General features: G+C 36.0%; 1 protein-coding gene across 1 annotated transcript; it reads right to left on the bottom strand.

The window, feature by feature from the left end:
• Positions 1 to 2,102: 2,102 nt before the first annotated feature.
• Positions 2,103 to 6,583, bottom strand: LOC131644574 (probable LRR receptor-like serine/threonine-protein kinase At1g67720). Its single transcript, XM_058915117.1, has 13 exons — positions 6,386 to 6,583; positions 5,516 to 6,047; positions 4,920 to 5,425; positions 4,602 to 4,806; positions 4,458 to 4,526; positions 4,308 to 4,379; positions 4,118 to 4,186; positions 3,850 to 4,004; positions 3,527 to 3,765; positions 3,239 to 3,434; positions 2,974 to 3,160; positions 2,751 to 2,886; positions 2,103 to 2,607 (listed from the first exon to the last, which is right to left on the bottom strand). The coding sequence occupies exons 1-13, from the start codon at positions 6,459 to 6,461 to the stop codon at positions 2,284 to 2,286; spliced, it is 2,766 nt and encodes a 921-aa protein (XP_058771100.1). The 5' UTR covers positions 6,462 to 6,583; the 3' UTR covers positions 2,103 to 2,283.
• Positions 6,584 to 14,830: the final 8,247 nt, after the last annotated feature.

Raw genomic sequence — 14,830 nt, 5'->3', positions numbered from 1 at the left:
ATAAGGTCAAGAAAGCAAGATATGCAGGCTGCATAAAGCCCTGTATGGACTTAAACAAGCTCTATGAGCTTGGAACAAGAAAATAGATAATTTCCTAAGGAGGGAGGAATTTGTGGAGTGCACAACTGAGCATGGAGTATATGTAAAAAGAAGCAAGAGTGAATTGCTTATACTGTGTTTGTATGTCGATGACTTGTTAATAATAGGTAGCTGCAAGAAAGAGATCAGAGACTTCAAATGTGATCTTAGCAAGGAATTTGAAATGTCTGATCTTGGCAAAATTTCATACTTCTTTGGTATCGAATTCAGCAAGAGTAGTAGAGGCTTGATGATGCATCAAAGAAGATATGCAAGTGAAATACTCAAAATATTTGGGATGAAAGACTGCAATGCGGCTTTAACACCTGCTGAACCAAGACTGCAACTGTCGAAAGACTCAGATGAAGATGATGTCGATCTGACTCAGTAGAAGAGAATTATTAGATCATTGAGATATCTTTATCACGTGAGGCATGATCTATCATATAGTGTAGGTATGGTAAGTATATTCATGCAGAAGCCAAAGGTATCACATCTACCAGCAACGAAGAGGATACTAAGGTATGTCAAAGGAACTCTCGACTATGGCATTTTGTTTCATGTAGCTGATGAAGGAAAAGAATGCAAGCTAGTGGGATACACCGACTCGAGTTGGTGTAGTGATCTTAAGGATAGAAAATCCACAGTTGGCTATGTGTTTATGTTAGGTGGTGTATCATTTGCTTGAAGCTCAATAAAAGAATCAGTAGTAGCACTGTCTTTGTGTGAAGTAGAGTATATAACTGCTTATCTTTGTGCATGTCAAGCAACGTGGATGGTGAACCTGGTCGGAGAAATTACGGCAAAGAATCGTGAAACTATTACCATGAAGATCGACAACATGTATGCTATCAACCTGGTAAAGAATCTGATAGCACATGGATAAAGCAAACACATCAAAATGAGGTTTCATTATCTTCGATAACAAGTAGCAAAAGGGAAGATAAACTTGGAACACTACAGTACTGAAAAAATCAGATTGCAGACATCGTGACAAAGGGTGTGCAGGTCGAAGTATTCAAAAAATTAAGGTCTATGATGAATGTAGATAGCTTAGACGCAATGAATTAGGTGGTGTATTGAGAATGTAATTCCTTGTGTCGAAGCATGTTGCTCGACAGAAGCAAGGAGATGTCGAAAAGTCGAAAGAGTGTGCCTCGACAAAGATTTTGAGTTAACTTTATTTTGTGTTGTTTTGCTGATTTAGGTTAGTTGGAATTTACTTAGTGAACAAGAAAACTCAACCTATAAATAAGGAGTACCCCTATCTTTGTAGTATGCAGTTGCATAGTTTAATAAAATCTCAGTTGAGAGGTAGAGGAAAACTTTGCAGAAATATTAATATTTTTCTCTATATCCCTAATTTCTTTTTTCTTCCCTAATTCATCTTTTCTTTTCTTCTCTCATAATTATTGTACATCGGAATCATCTTGCAACTAAGGTGTGGTTGAGTCACTCGAGTGAAGAGTGAAGAACAAGAGTCGAAATCAATCGAAAAGATTAATTCTTGTTCATCAAGATTTATTCAGAATTCTCCAAAATTTGGGGTGTAATTCCAACAAGAAAAAGCATACAAGAAGCTTGCGAGAAGATTGAAGCACCAAATCTTCTTATCACAACCAATGTTGTATCCATCCAGTAAAATTATGCAAGAATATTGGTGCACACCGTAAAGTCCGATAAAATATTATTCATACCTCAAAGATCTAGCATCATGGCGATAAATAGAAGCCATACTCCACCCAAACCATTGTAAGGCGATCCAAGCTATCAAAATCACGACTCCTAGAACAGCAGATCCAGGGTAAGAACTCATCATCTCAAAAGCATGTTGATGGAGACAAAAGTCTCACCCAATTGTTCTTAATCATCAAGAAGAAATGAGGTATAAATAAAGGTCCAAAAAGTATGAAATATTGCAACCATAACATCATGAACATGACGAGCAAATGCTAAAGAACACCATAGGCAACATCAGAGGGTAGAACTGATAGAGAAGAACCGAAGGCAACATGAATAATCACTTTGGAAGAACTGGATTTGCATTTTCTAGAAACTGAAAAAGCAATATACAAAATTTTGAAAGTTTACAAAAGTAAACATATTTAATCCATAAAAAATATACAAGGAAAAAGAGAGGGAGAAAACATTCAAAATTGCGCCATTCCATTACAGTTACACTATTCTATTCTACTCTAGTCTATACTATCGTGCAGTAGGGCGTGCAATGGAATCATCAATCGCGAGGTAATTCTCCGTAGCAGCGAGATCCATAGAACCCATATTAATCGAAGAGTGAACTGAATTTCTCGTCATCTCATCCGAAACACTCTCCACCTCTCTTTCAATCGCAATCGCGTCTTGAATTTCCTTCACAACTTCTGATATCGATGGCCGCATGTGTCCATGAGGTTGAACGCACATCAATGATTTCTCCGCTATTTTCCACATCGATTGTAGATCATAGCCGTTGCGTAAGGCTGGATCAATTATACCTTGTATATCACCACTCTCAATATGCAACTTTGCCTGCCACATAATTGATTTTGATTGAGTTAATGTATATCACATACACCAGAAACATGACAAAGACACGTATACACATTTTTTCATAGGTATCCATGCTACAGAGATATCAACAATAATATGATTATAGAGAAGTTAAAACTCACCCATTGGACTATGTTTCTGCAATTAGCACCGAAACTGTCATTAGATATTGCTTCTTGACCTGATATGAGTTCAAGAAGAATTACGCCAAAACTATAAATATCACTCTTGTCAGTCAACTGCTGAGAAATATAGTACCTGTTAGAGAAAAGTTACAATGATAAGTGCTTTTTTTGGTAAGTTAATCAACTTAAGGAAACAACAAAATCAAGTTTAAGGCCTTACTCGGGATCTAGATATCCTACTGTACCACGAACTATGCTAGACACATGAGAGACTCCATCAACATTGAGTTTGGAAAGACCAAAATCCGAAACCTTAGCTCTCATGTGTCTGTCTAGAAGAATGTTGCTGCTTTTTAGGTCTCTGTGGATAACTGCAGGGACACATCCTGTGTGAAGATACTCAATACCTGAATTAACGCAACGATAATTCAGTTAATACATTGTCAATAGTATTAATTAATACAGTAGTCTTAAATGATATAAACCTTTCGCAGAATCTTCGGCGATTTCAAGTCGCTGAATCCAGTTGATACTCCGTCCGTGTGTTAACGGGCCATAAAGATGTTCCTTGAGAGTTCCGTTATGCATGAACTCGTAAATAAGCATACTGTTTCCTTCTTCTCGGCAATAACCGAGAAGCTGCACCAAATTTCTGTGATGAATTCTCGACAAAAGACTCACCTGAATCACAAGATCGAAACAAAAATGTAACTATTACATGAAAATAGCGGCGTTAGATCACTGAAAGTGGTTAATGAAATGTACTAGTTTACCTCATTAGAGAACTCTTTTTTGCCTTGATAGGTATTACTAGTTAAAACCTTAACTGCTATCTCTTTTCCATTTGTCTGTTTCCCATAGTAAACAACTCCAAAACCTCCTGAACCAATTTTTTTCTCGAAATTGTTCGTATACTTTTTAATTTCAGAAAAGCTGAAGCAGTGAGCAACTTCTGCATGACCATCACTCTTAGATTCCGGGTTTTTTTGATTAGCGAGTGAAATAAGGTGGTCTGCGAAGAGTGCATAAAAAAGAACATCAGGTACTATCATATCAAATCTCAGAAATTATATGAAATTTTGATTTAGAAACTTACCTTGATCATAATATTTTTTCTTTCCTTTGTGCATAAACAAGCAAGATATGATAGTAGCTAAAAGTAAAATGGCGGCGCCAGCTGCTGAACCAATAATCACATACAGTTGGTCCTTTTTTCGGCTTCCCTTATGAAGATCGTTGTTTCCAGAGTAGCTGAGGAGGACAGAAAATAAAAAGTCGTTGTTGTTGATGTAAGTATCGCGAACTTAGACGAAATGTATTGATCCATTTGAAGCAATGGTATTTCGATGAAAAACAATACTCACTTTAAAACCAAATTTCTGCTCAAAAGTTCAGACGGTACGGTTCCAGATAACATATTATTCTGAACATACCTGCAACAGTTATAAGCACAACATAAATATCAAAACATAACGTTTGAGAGTGCACGCGCGCACGCGATATTGCTGCATTCATAAGTGATAAAACTACTCGTGTAAGTGCGAGATAGCTTACAGTTCCCTCAAATTCGGAAGGTTCCCCAAAGATGCCGGAAGCACACCTGCCAAGTGGTTGTTCTCAAGATGACTGCATAAGAAAAAAGTGGCTGTAGTTAAATTAAAACTGAAAAAAATGAATCCTGAAGATGAACTTATCAGCGATTACATGATCTTTAAGTCCACGCATCCGGTGAAATCTGGTACCGGGCCTGTCAGCATATTGCCATCAAGCCATCTGCATCCACGAGACGAGTTTGTTATACAAAACTTGAGACATCAGAAGTTCACTGAAGTCAAATAAGAAACTTACAGTTCAACCAGACCAGTCAATTTAGCGATGTCCAAAGGAATATCGCCCGTCAAATTTTTCCCAGACAACAAAATTGAAACTATTCTCGGCTGTTGATCCGAGCTACATAGGATCCACGACCACGGGACAGGTAAACACGGATCACCCCCTTCGTTTGCCCAATCTTTTGAAGAGTATTGAGAAATCACACTAGATATAGCTTCTCCTGCAAGTCATCGAATCCAAGTAAACTACATACATGAGTCACGATATTTCCGAAAAAAATTGAACAGAAAACTCTTTGTACTGCAATAGACATATCATGAGGTCGAGACTTACCATCAGGAGAACCGTCATTTTTCTCGAGATACTTATTAATCTCCATGGCATTTAGAAGAGGACCTCGAGAAGAATCAGCTGTTTTGCCTAACTTAAACGACATTACAAAAGGTAGCGATATATTGTTAAACCCAGGCTCATAAACGCGATATTTTCCTAGAGCGTTCTCTTCAATATTTACCACGGCTTTACTAATATCAGCCTGGCCTGGAAGTACTAGCCTGAATTTTCTCGATTCGTTTCTAGGAAAATCTTCTATCTCTGCAAGATAGCTGTACGCTCGTCCAATAGCAGGAAAACCATCCAAGTTTAATCGGTACGTTAGAGATCCATTCGTACCTACTACCGCTGTCTGCATTACTTTCACCGGTGGCATTTCATCTCTCTTGACATCAATGGATACATTGGTCGAAATTTTCTCAGTTCCATCAGCAACATCGACGAGGTAATTCGCTTTCTTGACAGAATCCGACTCCCAAATTCTATCAAACGGGTCATCAGGATACCTGATATAGCAGAAACAAACACACACTTAAACCACTTCAAAACCAAAACAATAACTATAACTATGCAGCAAACATGTTCGTCTTTAATACCTGATTGGCTCGTCCGTCTCTGCACCGAAATTTATCCTCGCAGAGACGCTGAGGTAGAAATGTTCCTCGTAGAACGAAAAATAAACCGAACCATTAAACTGTCTCAGTTCAAGCGTAGATATGAACGGTTGCCCCGTTGTTGCATTCGACAGACATACACTAACAGTAGGACTAGAAGCCAAAAATATAATTTCCCTTACTTCTATCGTATTCGCATCCGATATAACAATAGTAGACCATTGAGTAGCCCCAATCGAAATATCAAATTTCGGATAAACATTGTTGTTATCAAAATTTCCATACAAGAATGTTGCCCTCAGTAGATACCTTGTCCTGCTAACAACATCAAGTGTGTAGCAGTATTTTCTGGAATCAGCAGGAAAGTTTCGAAGCGTCGTGTATTGTTTCCGCGTCTCATTCGCAACCGAAATCGCGCTTATTTCTCCGTAAGGAATTCCATCATCAGGAGTCCATTTAAGACCAATTTCATCAGTGAAATTCTTATCACCTCCACAGTCCAAACTCACAAAACCTGTTCAACAAGGCAAATATCATCACAAATTAAAACCATAGATAACAAAAACAACAACAACCAAGCCGTATCCCACTAACAAGGGTCGGCTACATGGATCAACTTTCGCCAGAATATCATTACAAATATGTACATATATGTAACATGTTGATGGTAAATTATATCAAGATAGAATCTTTGGAAATGAAAAACAAGGAATTGGTAAAGTTGTTTTCAAAATTGAGGTTACAAACTATAATAGGCCATAACATGAAAAAGAAGCAGCAATATTAACAAGAACCAATGCAAGAAAAGAAAAAGGTGTAAAAGAAAAAGAAGAAGAGAGTAGTAGTATGTACCTGGCATCTGAGCAGAAGAAAAAGTGAAGAAAAGTAGGAAGATGAATGAGAGAGAGGAAAGGAAGAAAGGTTCCATTTCAACTATGGAAGATTGTTCACTGAGAATGGCACTGAAAACAAGCAATATAATGGTTTAGAAAAGATTATTATAAAATAATATTATAGTAATTTTTAATGGAAATAAGTTATAGTATATAGTTTGATGTATATTTTCATGTTTCTGCAGAGGTTTGAGTGTAAGGACCCACATAAAGTAGTTGCTGTATTGTACTATACTATGGACAAATCATATTTATCTTTTTGAAGAACCCTATCTTTTAATCATATAACATATCATGTGCATGATTATATTGAGATGATTCAAGTAAATGATTGAACTGTAATTAAAGGGTTTTTGTTAGCATAATTTATTTTTGAGAGTTTAAGATTGGATAGAAATTAAATAATAAATTTGGTCAAAGTCCTTAGTATTGGAATTTTGATTCTGAGAATCAGGAGAATGTATTCAAATTATTCTTCAAATATGTTATTTGGAAATTCAAATGTTTGAAGATATTTTCCCCCATTAATGTAAAATTATTTATTTACATGAAAATGTAATAAATGCTTAAAACATACTATAGATATTAAATATTTGCATTATTCTTTGATGTTTTACCTTTACTTGAGTATTAAAATATTGATGAAAAATAATATATAATTAATAACTTTTTAATTGAATGATTTATTTTTTATATGATTTAATTTATTTTAATCAGTAAATTTTGAATATATCTTCTCCAAAATTACATTTTTATTTTTTGTTAGAAAGGAGTTGAACTTATAACTATTTAGTACTTCAATTATTGTCTTCTTTAAAATCCACCAAACCATCTAAAGGTTCCTATTTGGTATTGAAAGCAGCAACTAAACAAGTTATGTTCACATAATTAATTATTCATTTAAGATGAGTTTAACATTTTTCTCAAATGTCATCTTCTCTAGTCAACTCTAGTCTTTTATGATTTTTATTTTTGTTTTGTAGAATTTGAATTTTACAACTTTTAAATTTTTTCTCTTCTCTAGTCAACTCTAGTCTTTTCTATACTTTTATTTTTATTTTTATTTTATAGAATTTGAATTTTACAACTTTTAAATTTTGGAGATATATGTTTGTTCAACTCAACCTTTTTTAGATAAAGGTTTTAGATTCGCACACTTTAGTATATTGACTTTTCTTTTTATACTTTTATGAGGTAGAGATAAAATAGAACGAACATGTTTGATTGACACTTCTAATTAAAATTCTAGTTAAAGACATGATTGTAGTGGCTAGAGTTCATCGTATACGGATAGATTGGAATGATATTAGGTTCGACAACCCTAGAACTAGCACAATTTGTGGTGAGTTGCATTTCAGCCTTGACTAAGACAAGTTCTTATCTCTTGAAAGGTTGGATAGTTAACCGCAAGCAAACAAATTCATATCCTAGATAATTTTCAAATAAATAGTGGATACATGAATGCACCAAAGATTACAACAGCAATATGGACAAAGCCTAATATGATATGTATCAAGACTAACACAAACATTTACAGTTGAATTTAGTTTGAGTGAATATGCTAGCTATTGAAAAAGAAAATGAGAAAGATTGCTAGTATATGTGGATATAGAGTGATTCTCAAACTACCATTCAGAATATGAATTAACTTGATGGAAGCTCAAAAGTAGATGGTTTAATTACAAAAATTTACAGCTGAATTTAGTTTGTCCACATATCTATAGAGAAGAGAACATGTGTGCAAACAATTTAGCTAATTATGGGTATAATATAGCAATTATTTTATGATGGGATAACTTTTCTTTCTTCATCAGGGAGGAGTTTTCCCGATGTCGTTTTGACTTTCCCAACTTTATATTTGATTATTTTCTTGGTTTGGATATTCAGTTTGAGTTTGAGCTTTAAATTTATTATTATTTTACATGTTTATCTTAATTTTAAAAAAAAAAACTAATTAAACATACTTTTTGTTGGAGAATTTCCATCTCTAATGAATGTATCCCAACAAATATCCAAATTCTCTTTACGAAGAATTGTGACAAGTGGTGAAAACAAATGATGGCGTTGTTTGGTTATCAAGAAGTTCTTGAAGTGATCAATAATGGTGTTAATCCACTTGTAGAAGGTGCAACGACTGCACAAAGAACTCCGCACAAGGAAGAGAAGACGAAAGATTTCAAAGTTTTGTATCTCATTCATCAATGTGTTGATGCTGATAACTTTGAGAAGGTTGATGAATGCACATCCTCAAAGCAAGCTTGGGAAATCTTAGAGAGAAGTTATGCAGGAGCTGATAAGGCAAAGGTGGGGAGGTTACAAACTCACAAGAGGCAACTATAATTAATTTAAATTGAGGAGAAGGAAACATTTAGTAAAATTTACTACAAGAATCACAAGATTGGTGAATCAAGTGAAAGTGTGTGGAGAGACAATCATTAAGCAGTATGTGATAGGTAAGATCTTAAGATCATTGACATCAAGATTCGATAACGTAGTTGTTACTGTTGAAGAGTCCAAGGATATTTCAACCCTGAGAAAATAAGAGTTGCAAAGTTCTCTTGAGGCTCATGAGCAGAGAATGGTTAAGAGAAATGTTGGCAAAGAAAAAGTTGAAATTGCTTTGTAGGCCCGTTTCATTGGAAAATATAACGTAAAGGGATAGTGATGCATGAATAGAGGTAGAGAAAATTATCACAACAATGGTGGAATGGACTCCTAAAATTCCAACAACTCAACATTTCAAAAGGATGAAAGAAGCTGCAACAAAGGTGGTGGATCAAGCAATTACAAAGGTGGCATAAATAGAGGAAGATGGAAATATGACAAGAGTAACATCCAATGCTACAATTGTCAAAAGCTTTGACATTTTACTCACGAATTTCATGCCAACAAGAATGATCCACAAGAAGCTAAAGAAAAGTTTTCAAGGAAAGAAGATAATGAGAGCATATTGTTAATAGTGATTGCTAAAGCAGAAAACAACACAGGAAAATGCAGCCAAGATCGGATACAATCACTTGAAAATATGATGGTGACTCCATGAGAAGATATAGAATGCAACAATCAATATTACCTTGACTTCGAGTGTTCAACTCACATGATAGGAAGGAAATATTGGTTTTAAAAAATTAATCAAGCATTGAAAAACAAGGTGAAATTTGCGGATCACAACACACTTGCAGCAGATGGTATTGGCGATGTCTTAATCAAGAGGAAGAATGGGTGAGCATTTCTTGATTAAATATGTGATGTATATTCAGAGAATCAAGTGTAATCTATTAAGCATTAGTCGATCGCTTGAAATAAATTACAAGATTCACATGGAAATTGAAGTGCTGAAAGTTATGGATGCGAATGGGAGTTTGATCCTAGAGGCCCCTATGGCTCAAAAATGAACTTTCAAAGTTGTATTGAAATTAATGGAGCGTAGGTGTCTTGTAACGACTGCTAGTAGATAAGAATGGATGTGGCACTATAGGATTAGGAATTTAAATTTCAAGGACCTCAATTTTATGCAGAAAAATAACATGGTTACGGGGCCGCCATTAATCAACTTGTCAACTAAAGTATGTGAAGAGTGTGTGCAGGCCAAGCAACACCGAGGCAGCTTTAGTAAAGATGCAAGATGCAGAACCAAGTGTCATTTTGAGATGGTGTATTTAGACGTTTGTGGACCATTGTAAGTTGATTCAATTGGATGCAATAAGTACTTTGTTACTTTCATTGATGATTTTAGAAGAAAGTTGTGAACTTACTTGATCAAAAGAAAAGATAAGGTGATGGAAGTATTCAAGAGGTTAAAATCCATGGTAGAAAGACAAAGTTATCACAAAATCAAAACTCTAAAAATAGATGGTGGAGGTGAATAAATCTCAAATAATTTTGGGAAATTTCGTGATCAAGGGAATATTGTACATGAGGTAGTGTCACCCTATACACCTCAATAAAATGGACTCATTAAAAGGAAGAATTGATTGATTATAAACATGGTGAGAAGCATGTTGAAAGGGAAAAACTTTCCAAAATAATTATGGGGAGAAGCAGTGTCCACAGTTGCATATTTGTTGAATAGTTGTCCAACCAAGAAGCTGAAAATATTACACCTGAAGAATCTTGGTTCTAATTCAAGACAAATATGAGTCACTTGAAGGTATTTGGTTTGGTTGGTTGTAGACATGTTTTTGGACCAGCTTAGAAAGAAGCTAGAAGACGGGGGAGAGCAAATGATACTTGTTTGGTATCACTCTATAGGTGGCTACAAACTCTATGACGCAGTCAACAAAAGAATCATAATCAATATGGGCGTGATTTTCGATGAATTAAGGGACTGGCAACATGCTATAATTAATTATAATGATGTTGGACTGATATGCAATTTTTGAAAATGCATAAAATACAGGCGATGAAGTCCAAGTTAAAGTAAATGTCAGAAGATCAACGAGGCAAAGAGACATGCCTGCAAGACTACAAGATTGTGAGTTGTTCCCGGATAATGAAGTAAACAACAATGGTGTTCTCATCCATTTTACGCTCATGGCTGAATCCAAACCGGTGAAAATGGAGGAGGCCTTAAGTGATCAAAAATGGATATGTGCAATGAAATATGAGATGGAGTCAATTTGGAAAACAATACATGGCGACTAGTTAATCTTCCTCAAGGAAAGAAGCCAGTTAGTATAAGATGGGTGTACAAAGTGAAGGAAAATCCCAAAGGTGAAATAATCAAGGATGAGGCTCGATTAGTAGTAAAGGGATTTTTGCAAAGAGAAGGCATAGATTTTGAAGAAGTATTTGATCCGGAGGCTAGAATTGAAACCATTAGGCTAGTTGTTGATATTGCAAATAAAACAATTGGTCCGTCTATCAAATAGATGTCAAATTTTCATTTCTGAACAGTCCTTTGGAAGAGGAGGAGTATGTGACACAACCATCTGACTTTGTTGTAAAAAAAATAGGAATCCAAGTTCTATAAATTGATGGGTTTCTAAAGGAAATAGGATTTAATATATGCATATCTGAACATGATATGTATGTGAAGAAGGATACAAGCAAAGGAGTGGTCATCATATGCCTCTACGTGGGTGATTTACTTATTACAGGAAACAATGAAGGTTACATTACTGAGTTCAAGGGTGATTTAATGAAGGAGTTTGAAATGATCAACTTTGGTTTTATGACATATTTCCTTGGCATTGAGTATCACAAGTTCGAAAAGGGATTGTTCATGCATCAAAGGGGGTATGCTCTTGAGATATTGAAGAAGTTCGAAATGGAGCATTGTAATGTGGAAATTAGCACTACAGAGCCAAGATTGCAGTTGTCAAAGAATGAAGACGAGCATGGTATTAATCCAATGCATCATAAGAGGCTAATTGGATCATTGTGGTACTTGTACAATACGAGATCGGACTTGGCATTTAGTGTGGGCATAATGCGTAAATTTATGGGAAAGCCAAATGCATCACACTTGGCAGCAGCCAAGAGAATTATGAGATACGTCGTAGGTTCAATTGGCTGCGAAATTTTATTTCCCGCAACGGATAAACGTAAAAGTTGTAAATTGCTCGATTATACCGACTCAAACAGACGTGGAGATAAAGATGACAGAAAATCCACTATTGTATACATCTTTATGTATGGATAAACACCAATCTCTTGGTGTTCTAAGAAGGAATCAGTTGTGACGCTCTCTTCTTGCGAGACTAAGTACATTGTAGTGTCTATATGTGTGAGTCAAGTTGTATGGTTAATGAATTTAATGAAGGTGTTGTACAACAAAGAGAATGAAATTATGACTTTATTGATAGACAACATTTTCGCCATAAACCTTGATAAGAATCTCATTGCGCAAGGGAGAATCAAGCACATAGATATGAGATTTCACTACTTGAGAGAGCTTGTGAGTGAAAGAAAATTGAAGTCGGGGTATTGCAAAAGTGAAGATCAAGTGAACGATTTGCTAACCAAGTAACAGTTGAAATTTTCAAGAGGTTGAAGAAGCACATGAGTATGGAAGACTTGAATTAAGGTGGTGTGTTATGAAATAATGATAAAGAAAAATTCAAAAGTTGTTGATTTATAAGTATCAACAACTTGTTTACAAATAAATGCCGTGTTATGAATTTAATACCATGAACAAAGTATAAAATAAGGGATGAATAAAGGACAAGGAAGAAGAGGAGAGCATAAATATTGGTTATAACTGCTATTCTTTTACTTTCTCTTAAAACAAGATTACAAGTTTACAAGAATAACAAATAACCTCTCTCACCCTAAATTAGGATTTACAACTTAGCAATGATGAGAGACTAGTATGCTATTTATAATAAAACCTAACATACTAACTAATGGGCTTTTTCCACAAGGCCCATTACACAAGCCAACTTAATAAACAAGCTAACTTAACAAATTAGGGTTTAAACACTAAAACCTAATTTAACATGCTAACAACCCTAGCATCTTCGACACAAGCATGTGAACAACCTTCGACTTCATGCTTAACCCTGTCAAACCAAGAAGCTACCCTTCGGCCATACTAGAGTTCGATCCAATATCTCACAAATCTCCACCTTGGATCTAACTCTACAACATCAAGGAAACAAACTAGCTTTCTTCGTGCAGCTTTATCAACTGCATACAGTGGAAAAACTTGCAACTCGGCAATGTTTTGGTGATCATATCAGCAGCATTGTCTTCAGTCGAAACCTTCAGCACTTGGACTTCTCCACGCTCGATTACTCCTCTAACGAAATGCAGCCTCACATCAATGTGCTTAGTTCGCTCATGATAGGGTGAATTCTTCGACAGGTGTATTGCACTTTGACTATCACATTTAACAGTGATACCTCGACCTTGAAGTTTCAGCTCCTTCGTAAAACCTTCAAGCCATAATGCTTCTTTCACAGCTTCAGTTAGGGCAATATACTCCGCTTCAGTGGTTGATAGAGCAACAACCTTCTGAAGTGTTGCTTTCCAACTAATTGCAGTGTCAAACATAGTGAAAACATATCCAGAAATAGATTTTCTGGAATCCATACAACCTGCATAATCAGAGTCGACATATCCTTCTATTACTGCTTTACTATCTTCACCCACGGCTCCACCATAAATTAGGACTCTATTTAGAGACCCATTTATGTACCTTAAAATCCACTTCAATGCTTGTCAGTGAGTCTTTCCAGGGTTCGCCATGTACCTGCTTACAAGACTTACTGCATATGCTATGTCGGGTCTAGTACAGACCATAGCATACATCAAAGAACCAACTATATTAGCATATGGGATGCTATTCATATATGCTCTTTCGACATCAGTACCGGGACACTGATCAATACTCAGCTTGAATTGAGGGTTTGTTGGAGTCACAACTGGCTTCGAATTCGACATACCAAACTTTTCGAGAATCTTCCGTAGATATGCCTCTTGAGATAAGCATAACTTCGACTTCTTTCTATCTCTTCGAATGTCAATTCCAAGAATCCTGGAAGCAGCTCCCAGATCCTTCATATCGAACTCCTTATTGAGTTCAGCCTTCACCCTCGTCACATCTTCAACATTGTTGCTTGCTATGAGAATATCATCCACATAAAGCAACAAAATAACAAATGAATTACCAGGTCGAAATCTGAAGTAAACGCAGTGGTCAAACTGACTTCTAATGAAACTTATGCGTGCCATGAACTTGTCGAATCTCCTATTCCACTGTCGAGGAGATTGTTTCAGCCCATACAAAGATCTCTTTAACTTGCACACATAATCTTCCTTCCCCTTTTCGACATACCCTTCAGGTTGCCTCATCAGGATCGTTTCATCTAGATTACCATACAAGAACGCAATTTTCACATCCATCTGTTCCAGTTCAAGATCGAACTGTGCCACCATGGCAAGCAACATTCGAATGGACCTATGCTTCACAACAGGAGAAAACACATCATTAAAGTCGACACCTTCTTTCTGAGTGAAACCCCTTGCAACTAACCTTGCCTTGTATCTTTTCGACGTCACTCCTTCAGTTCCTTCCTTAACTTTGAAAATCCATTTACAGCTGACTAACCTTGCCCCAGCAGGTTTCTTGATCAGTTCCCAAGTATGATTATCATGAAGAGATTTCATCTCATCATCCATGGCTTTTAGCCATTCAGTCTTATTTCGACTCCTCATAACTTCCTTGTAGTCTCTAGGTTCTTCGTCTAAAACCTCACTTGCAGAGATTAAGGCATAAGCTATAAGATCTGCATACCCAAGTCTCTGAGGTGCCTTGATGACTCTTCTCGACCTATCTCTCGACAATAGGTAGTCATCGTCAGTTTCCTCAACTTCCTTAGCATCTTCTGCTTCTTCTTCGACTTCATCAGGGATATGCAATTCAGCATCAACATGCTCCACCTCAACAGGAATCTCTACC

The sequence above is a fragment of the Vicia villosa genome, linkage group LG1 (genome assembly GCF_029867415.1).
Source record: "Vicia villosa cultivar HV-30 ecotype Madison, WI linkage group LG1, Vvil1.0, whole genome shotgun sequence".
NCBI classification, from domain to species: Eukaryota; Viridiplantae; Streptophyta; class Magnoliopsida; order Fabales; family Fabaceae; genus Vicia; species Vicia villosa.
The sequence above is the reverse complement of the archived record's forward strand: the minus strand, read 5'-3'. Positions and strand labels throughout refer to the sequence as shown.

Excerpts from the sequence above, each read along its gene's own strand:
- LOC131644574 (XM_058915117.1), bottom strand. The coding sequence starts at position 6,461 with ATGGAACCTTTCTTCCTTTCCTCTCTCTCATTCATCTTCCTACTTTTC. Across the intron at positions 4,527-4,601 it reads TTGACTGGTCTGGTTGAACT|ATGGCTTGATGGCAATATGC; the intron begins GTAAGTTTCTTA and ends TCGTGGATGCAG. Across the intron at positions 4,005-4,117 it reads AGCAGAAATTTGGTTTTAAA|CTACTCTGGAAACAACGATC; the intron begins GTGAGTATTGTT and ends TGTCCTCCTCAG.